The sequence below is a fragment of the Condylostylus longicornis genome, unplaced genomic scaffold (genome assembly GCF_029603195.1).
Source record: "Condylostylus longicornis isolate FDR11 unplaced genomic scaffold, ASM2960319v2 ptg000038l, whole genome shotgun sequence".
In the NCBI taxonomy this organism is placed as follows: domain Eukaryota; kingdom Metazoa; phylum Arthropoda; class Insecta; order Diptera; family Dolichopodidae; genus Condylostylus; species Condylostylus longicornis.
The window spans coordinates 15,895,977-15,905,226 of NW_026578007.1; the positions used below are offsets into that span (position 1 = coordinate 15,895,977).

Below are 9,250 nucleotides of genomic sequence, written 5' to 3' on the forward strand. Positions count from 1 at the left end.
CGAAAATGAATAACAATTTTACAAAAGGAGCAATTTTATTAAAACAAGATTTTTAGACTGGAGCTTATTTGCAATTTATATGGCGAAAATTTATGTGAAACGACAGCTGATCTCAAAGAGGTTGTTAAATAAAAGAAAAACTTACTTAATCATCAAAGAGGAAAATGGAAAAAAGTTTGCTTAAGAAACTTTTTAAGCAGAAGGACTGCAGGTAATTAAAATCAACGGTATTTGGTAATGAACAAATTGGTTTCCATCAAAAATTGGTAATGGTAAAAAATTGATATAACACTTCATTTCTTTATTTTCTTATTGCAATTTAATATTTTCATATTATAAAATTCATAATTTTCATATTGTAGTTGTACTACGAGTACTATCTCATTTTGAAAATTTATATCAGCAAATTATTATTAGAATTGCAATATTGGGGCATATAAATAAAATAGTATATTTTTGGCATAGTATATCTTTGGCATTTACAAAGTAATATGAAACTTAGCAATAATATGCAGACTATCTTTCAAAAAATAAACCCCATAGTATAATTTATCGACATTAAAAACAATAACAAATCAAGATTTTTAATTATTATAGGTACTCCATTTTTTTTTCTCTAAAAATTTAATAATTCAGTTTAAACAAACTTAATAACTTAATTTCTTAAAAAAAATGATTTTAAATATTGTTGCTCCTATAGTTAAAAATTAAGATGTTATTCAAGAAATATTTAAAATTTGAAAAAAAAAATGTGTGGGTCTGATTGAGATACAATATATTGTAATATTATATTGTAATATATTACAATATCTGATGTATTGTGTGATTTGTACATATTTTTACACCTATTTAAATTTATGTATATAAATATTATAATTTAAAATGGAATTATATGGAATTTATAGGGCAAAAACCAAAATTAAAATCAAAATCAAATTAAATTGAAAAAATTGTCAAGGTTATACATAATATAATATAGATAACACTGTAGGTAACACATTAATTTTGTGGCTATTTAAAGAATAAAATAAATTTTATTTAAATTTATAGATGGTATTTTAAGAATAATAAATTATAAATTAAAATTTTTGACAAAAAAAAACGTTAATTGTACCTAAATTTTTAATATCTTTATTAATAAAAGGTTGCAAGACAGATGTTGTTAGAAATAAGAAATCTAATTTTTTGAAAAATTAATTGATATTCAAAATCAATCTGGAAATTAGTTAATTTTAGGATTTTCTGAATATTTATAGTGTCTTAAAATCAGTAGGAGAGCAACTTAAATATTTAGTTAGCAATGTCACACGTCCATATATATATTTATTAAGAAATAAGTTTATTATTCGTCTTACAAATCCCTATATACTTCGGTAAAAAGAAATTTTTGATAGTTTCCCCTGTCCCCTGTCCAATAGACCTTTTCTAATACCTTTTCCCTTAAAATTTTTTATTTCAACCACAATCAATTTTAGAGCATGCTCGGAACTGATATTAAAATTTTATTAATTTCAAAAAGTCATATGAGTTTTCTTAACTTAAAGACCTCTAAAAATTTAACATGCATATTTAATATTAATGTTGGCTACAATAAGTCAAAAATGGCTGCGGTGGCTTGGGAGGATGCTCCTGTCCCACTCGGTTCCCCTTAATTTTAATGTAATACATATTATGTTATAATAATATATTTTAGACAATATTTTTGAGATCCCAGACACGTAATAATTAAGCAAGAATGTGTGGAATATCAAAATTACAGTGAATATTATGAAAATACAGTGAATATGAGTTAAAGTGAAATCTTAATACAATGGACAACAAAGAATTTCAATAAAATATAATTGCATTTTTATGTACGCTAAATAGGGATTAATACTGTTCATAGTATTTATTATATAAAGATTCCTCTATACATATTTCATTTTAAAACTATATTTTATCATTATTTCCATGAATTTAACCCAATTAAAAATGCAAAGATTGTTGCTTATTGTATCGAATAATTTAAATAACTGATATAAGTTAAATTATTGTTTAATTTTAAACATACCATGCAATTATTATTGTGGTACAAATTAAATAACTTATGGTTGTAAGTAAATGTTAATTTTGTTATAGTACATATGTATACATACGAGTACTAGATGCTACAAAAGATTTTTAATAAATTATGCTTTAATTCAAATTTATTTATAAAAATGTATGCATTAACTTACATATGTTTACAGTTCTCCCACACAATTATTTTTTTAAATCCAATTGAAATAATCTCATATTTATATAAAAAATTTCATAAGAAAAAAGGCAACAGAAATTGTATTTTTCTATACAAATATTAGATTAAAAATAAAAACCTTTTATAATAATTTGTTGCCAATTTAACTTAGACAAAATGATGAATAAAATTTTAAAAATTAAGTCAGATATGAAATAAATAAGCATGCCATATAAAAATAAATTATATACATACTTTTAAAATATGATGTCGCCTTTTAATAATTATAGTAGATAAAGATTATGATGAAGTATTCAGTGATAAGAAGTATAAAATGGAAAGAATAAAAAAAAAATTGTAATGTGAAATTATTGGAAATTTCCTATTTTTATCAAGCACATGTAAAATATAAAGGAACTATGGATTTTAAATTTGTGTAACCCAAATTTAATGATTATATTGATTAATCTTATAAGTTACCTACTAATTTCGTAATTTACATTCCATATTAAGAATTATTTTAAAATTAAATATGAAATATTCTACGTATTTATAATAAATGATTTAATATTTTCAAAATTGGAAAAAATTAATCTGTTCTAAGCAAAAATTTTGAGTTTGATATTACATAAAATTCATATTTAATTGCCCTAATTAAATTATTATAAATAAATAATTGGTGAATTTTAAGAGTTCATTTCAATGCTCTAAATATTCTAAATATTTCAATGCCCTAAAATCGTTCATTAGAAAAAAATCTCTTTAAACCGGTTTTGTTTCAATTAATTAACATATTCCAATAATTTTTAAATAACAATTTTTATTTATGTTCAAAGTTAATTTTAATATAAATTTATTATAAATTGAAAAGAATTCTAAATCATCTACATATGTATATAATTTTTAAAAATTCAACAATATTTAATTTTAAAAACAATCAACAATGTTTTATAGAACTTTTAATAGTGTATCAAATTCTGGCCATGTTGATAATTTTTTAAATAATGCATCACCTTCTAAATGTGATATTGTTAAATTTCTAACACCATATATTTGAAAAGGATCATCTAATCTTTTCAATCTTTTCGTTTCATTTATTAAAGAAGATGCACTTCTTAATTGATTTTCTGATGGTGATTTCACAGTATAATTTCCTAAAATATTAATAATAATAAAATATAATAATTATAATAAAAATTATTTGGTTTTATATAACAATGGATCTATGTGTGTATCAATGTATACCTATAAATCCAATTACCAATGATGTTTCTTTTGGTACAAATTTAAATCCATTCATATATTTCCAACCTCTAATCTCATAAGTTTGACCATCACTTCCAATTAAAAAATTATATGGAATTTCACTATTTCTTAGTAAATTTTCTGTTTCCTATATATTTAAATTATAAATTAAATTATCACAATTATAAATATGTATTGTAAATGAAATAATTAAATTTTAAATACTTAAAATGAAAACTTACTTGCATTTTGCGTAAAAGATTAATGCAACTTTCTGTATCAAAACATTCAATACTGCCTGTTTGTAAAAAAAGTATATTTGAAATTTTTGATTTGCCTAATGATGTAAAACCAATATGTGTTGGAATTTTATTCCATACTTCTCGGCTAACTAAATCTAAAGCATAACCATTTGGTATACGAGCTGTGTATAGTGTTAGTAAAAAAATTTGTTCTTAGTATAATTATAATCAAATTTTGATATTAATTCATACGATCTCTATATCTTAGATAAAATAGAGAACATTCCATAATAAAATAAAAAAACACATTTCATATACATAAAAAATGGGACACTACTGCAGTAATGAAAAATAATTTTTTATAAAAATTTTTGCATGGGAACCAATTAAGAGTCTCTTAAATTTTTTTCATTTATATATTGTTTTATTTGCAAAAATTGCATACTACATATTCAATTATGTGAGCTCATATATTTGCTTCTAAATTTCGACTGTTATATTACTAATTATACGTTCAATTATATTTCCAAAGCTGTAATCGACGTTGAATAAACGATATGATCAAGAGATTTCACATCTTCTCACAGAAAATAACTTTGAGGCGACAAATTCAGTGGCCGAACAAATTAGCGGATCTTAATAAACTTAATAATTTATTGCCCACTATATTAGATGCTTAATTGATATTTATTAAATACGTACATGGTCTTCAATATATCTATGGTTAAACGGTAAGTCAAATTGCAAACAGTGCAATTTGACTTACCGTTTAACCATACAAATAAACCGACAATGACTAAAACAAATCACATGCGTATTTACTTAATTCACCCTTACTTATAAATGAAATGTGTTCTCTTAAATTAATTATTTTATTCTAAATAAATGAACTTACTCTCAACAGCTAACAAATATAATGCAATACCGCAACCACAGGCTAATATTAAACCAATTGCAAATAATTTTGCATTAAAAATTTCATGAACTGGAAATTTTTTATATGGTAAATTTTTATTTTCACCATTATTTGTTATTTCACTAGCTGAATCACTACTTTTAATTGATGGTGATTTTGTTGATAATGAAGAACGATGATTCTTTCCCAATAGCAATGGTGTATTTTCTTTAGCTTCACCAAATTTTTGTAATGAATCAATTTCAATATAACAACTTTTCGATTTACCTAATGATGAATTTAAAATTGGTACATTAATTGAATTTCTAAAATGCATTATTTTAATAATAAATGATATTTTTAAAATAATATTCCATGTTAAATTTATTATTATGGTAGCACAATAGCATAATGTTTCAATAATATAAGAATTTATTGTTGGATTTTTAATCCAAAAATTTATTAAATTATCAGCAAATTTTGTATTTAATAGAATTAACATGATTTTATAATTAATTTTTTAATTAATTTTATTTTAATTTTAGATAAATTTTAATGGGTTTTAAATAAATAATTTAAAAATAATTTTCCTTTGAAAGATTTTCATAATAATGCGATATCAGACATATTATACATGAGTACAAACAAAGTCTTTGATTGATAAGAAAAATTTTATCTTATGTAAAAGATTAATGATGAAGATAAAAAATTTAGTTCAGATAAAGATTACTCATGTACCAAAATACACAATATAAGCACAAATTTATTTATTTATGGAATTTTATTTATATTTTGGGCTTTCTTATTAAAAAAGATTTTCATTTAAAAATATCTATAATTTTTAATTATATTTTGGCTGCTATTCTAATTCAATTTACATTGTTTATATTAAATTTTTCAACAGTTTCATGAGCATTATTCCATAACAGGTCATAATCACAAGACGAATCAGAACAACTAAAATCTGTTTTGATAATTAATAATAAGTCATATTAATATTTTCTTAAAATTTTTAAAATTTTGTAAAAAAAGAACTTGAATCTTAAATTTTTGCGTTCAATTAAGAGCATATTAACATTCTAAACTTATATATACTCCAGTTGTATAACACACTCTAAGCTTATTTGTCTATGAGGAATGGAATAGTTGAGAGTAGTGATCAAACACATTTATTGCGACACATATCGCAGAATTATCCAGAGTCACAATTTCTAAATTGTTCCGAAGAGCAAATTAAAGGTACCTAAATAAATTTAATTTGTATTCAAATTCTCTAAGATATTGCTTATAATTTTTTTTTTTTGAAATAGAAATGGACATAGAATAGTCCTGCACTAAACAGGCGATATAACTTTGTTTATTTATTTCGGAAATATCAAAATCATATTGAATTTCAATAGAAAACGGAGTTCTTCTTTTATTGAAAAGTATTATATTCTTTTACAAGAATATAACACTCTAGAGAAACTAGAGGTATAGTTTGTACGTATATATATGGAACTCTGTTTTGCAAGGAAATTCTGAAAATTTTAATATTCAAAATTTTACATTTATTTCCTAAATATAAATCTGTTAAGAAAATATAAATCTAAATAAATGTGTATAACTACTCTTTGTAAATAATACTCTGGGCTACTCCTTTGTAAATGATAGGCTGGTATGCATTTGGGTGTTGGGCTAGTGTATTTGAAATAGACCTAGAGTGTTATATGAGTGCTAGAATATTGTTAGAATAAATAAAAATTACTTTAAATCTAGGAACTATAACAAATTCAGAACATTTAAAATAATCTAAGCTTTGAAATTTAATTTAATTTCTATAATCTCGGCCATTTATTAAAATTCAATTACTTATAAAAATATGAAAATATTTACAAACAATAATTATGAGTACATAAATGTAACAAAATTACACTTAAATTGTATAATGTAAAATTTTGTAAATAGTAAAGTTATTCCACTTTTCATAAAAAAGAATGACGACGTGTTTTTATAAATAAAGAAAATAAATTAAAAAATACAATTGAATTTTGCTATAGAAAATTATTAAGTAAACAAGAAAAAATTCCAGGAATTGTTTTCCTTTTTATTTTTTATTTCTATTTACTTTTGTGGTACACTGAAAACCTCGTGAATTTTTGTTTACATCTTACAATATATGGATATTTGGGTCAAAGATCATAGTATTGGAAATGATTTTTTTTTTTTTTGCGTATAAAATCAAAATCAAAATAATTATAGTAAAATATTTGGATTATTTCATTGTTCTTTTAAGTAATAATAATATTAAGAATTCAATTGGAAAATTTAATACAGAACCAAAAAATTTCCACATTACTAATTGAATTCCTTAAATCTACGCGTGAATTAATAACACATTAATCATATAAAATTGCAAATTATTATTTCTAAATTAAGTTTTCTCTTACTTTTATTAAAATAAATATAAAAAAATTTTATTAATTAAAATATTTTATTTCAGATTAATAATTCCAGTTATTATAATTAAAGATCAAGAATTAAGTCAAATAAATACTGAATCATTTCCAAATAGTGCGAATTTAAATGACGGATGCATTTCAATAGTGTTTACTGGATGCTTAATAACTAATTAATAACAGTAATTTACTAAGATAAATTGGTAACTTAAAAATTTTATTATTAACGTGATTTATTTTTTTTAGGTGGAAGTAAAAACCCTCACATATACTAATTTCATTGACCATTGACCAAAAAAATTTCTGTTCGATTATAATACAAAATTTGTTTAATTACTTTGATATCAGTAATGCCGTTAATCAATGCTCTAAAATATTTATAAGCATCTTTTTTACAATTGTCTAAACAAAACCTTTTTAAAATGCTATTATGTACAATGTTATTTCATAAATTAATTAAAATTTCTCATATTTTCATAAATTTAATTAAAAACAAATTACAAATAAAACCCTATAGTATTTTAGAAGTTGAGATTTAAAAATTATAATAGGATGTATTAATTATTTGCCTTGACAATGATCTCGAACATGATCATCAAAATTAATTATATTTGAAAAATTAATTTAGAATTTGTTCTAAATCTCAATAATTTATTTTAAAATAATTGAATAATTTTGAATTAAAAGAGATTGAAATTTTAGTCTGAATTATACTTAAGCAAATTATTCTTGAACTAGTACTAATATAAATTAAAAATTATTATTTATTTCAGAACAAAAATGTATTCATTTTAAATAAAATGTGAATTATTTTTTTTAGCAAAATTCTAATTCAACATACTATATTTATGCATATTATGTGTGGTTATTATAATATTTTAAAAACCAATGAACTACCGGTCTATAAAATAACAAAAGATAAGAAAAGAGGGGATACCGTGTAAATACCGACAAAAAAAAATGCTTTACTAAAGTAAATAAAATTTATTCTATCTACACGAGATACAATATACTTTAAAATATAATAAAGTCGTTCTTATATTAATTATCAACTATTTATACAAAAAAAAAAAAACAAACAAACAAATGCTATAAAATATAATCATAATTACAATTTTATATTATCAAAGAGTAATTAAATGAAAGTCAAATATTTGTTTTACAAAATAATTGATAAAAATATGAAATTTTTACTACTTTTAAAATGAAATTTCTTCTTTATTGCTAAAAATATATTGAAGAATAGAACCTTAATTCATTTATATAAATATTTTAATTTTATATAATAAATTCATTGAATATTATTGCAAATTAATAGAGCTATGATAAATTTTAATTAAATTATATATACTTTACCTTCCATTTTCATATATTCCACTCAGAAAATATTTTTGTTTTTAACCAAAAAGGAAAATTGGTTTTAGTTTGGTAACAATTCCAAATTATTCCAACTTTAGATTTGAATTTATTGAAATTATTTTGAATTTTTATATTTACTAAGCCCTTTTATTTTAGAAGTGGCTGGCCAAAACTTCCTCAAAATAATTCTGAAACTTATCCCATCAATAGTTAAATGGTTGTGTTTATATTTTTCTCCTTCACATTTAATGCTTTGGTTATTCTTCTTCTCTACCTCTTTCTCTTATTATATTTTACTTTAAATTGCAAGTAAGTAATAAAATTTTTTTTTTTTAATATTTTCACTCTCTAATTAAAATATAATTATGATTTGGAAAAATTTTCGATATAAAATTGCACATTATTTTATTACTGCTTTTTGGTATAGCAGTATTTTTATAACACATTTATATAAAATAATAAAAAACCAAATCAAAAATTATTATATTGTATATGAGTATATTTTTTATAATAAAACAAATTGTAATTGCATTCCTTTAAATTTTTGAAATGATCAGTTAAAAATATTAAAATTAACTAAAATATATTAGATTGTAAATGAAGAATTTAAAGAAAATAATTATCAGTTTTTTTTCTTGTGTTCATAGATTTTGTATGTAGGTGGGATAGAATTAAATCTATAAATAATGGGAATATTGTATTTAACTATATTTTTATATGCAGTTGTGTTAGGCGGTAAGAAAAATTTTTTTAGAATTTTTTATTTTTTTGTAATGTATAAAAGAAAATTATCAAAATTTTTACTACTAGTCAGAGGTATAACAAATTTGACTACATACTTTGAATTTTTTGAGTG

The 9,250-nt window shown here is 21.5% G+C and overlaps 1 protein-coding gene across 1 annotated transcript; it reads right to left on the minus strand.

The window, feature by feature from the left end:
• Positions 1–3,163: 3,163 nt before the first annotated feature.
• LOC129608953 (peptidoglycan-recognition protein LD) lies at positions 3,164–8,732 on the minus strand. The gene is made up of 5 exons (XM_055520760.1): positions 8,392–8,732; positions 4,598–4,885; positions 3,703–3,884; positions 3,461–3,608; positions 3,164–3,369 (listed from the first exon to the last, which is right to left on the minus strand). The coding sequence occupies exons 1-5, from the start codon at positions 8,402–8,404 to the stop codon at positions 3,164–3,166; spliced, it is 837 nt and encodes a 278-aa protein (XP_055376735.1). The 5' UTR covers positions 8,405–8,732.
• Between the last annotated feature and the right edge of the window lie 518 nt (positions 8,733–9,250).

Bases quoted from the DNA above. Each gene is read 5' to 3' on its own strand.
- LOC129608953 (XM_055520760.1), bottom strand. The intron at 3,885-4,597 runs GTAAGTTCATTT...CACTATACACAG, and splicing joins ATATTTGTTAGCTGTTGAGA to CTCGTATACCAAATGGTTAT. The intron at 3,609-3,702 runs GTAAGTTTTCAT...TTAAATATATAG, and splicing joins ATCTTTTACGCAAAATGCAA to GAAACAGAAAATTTACTAAG.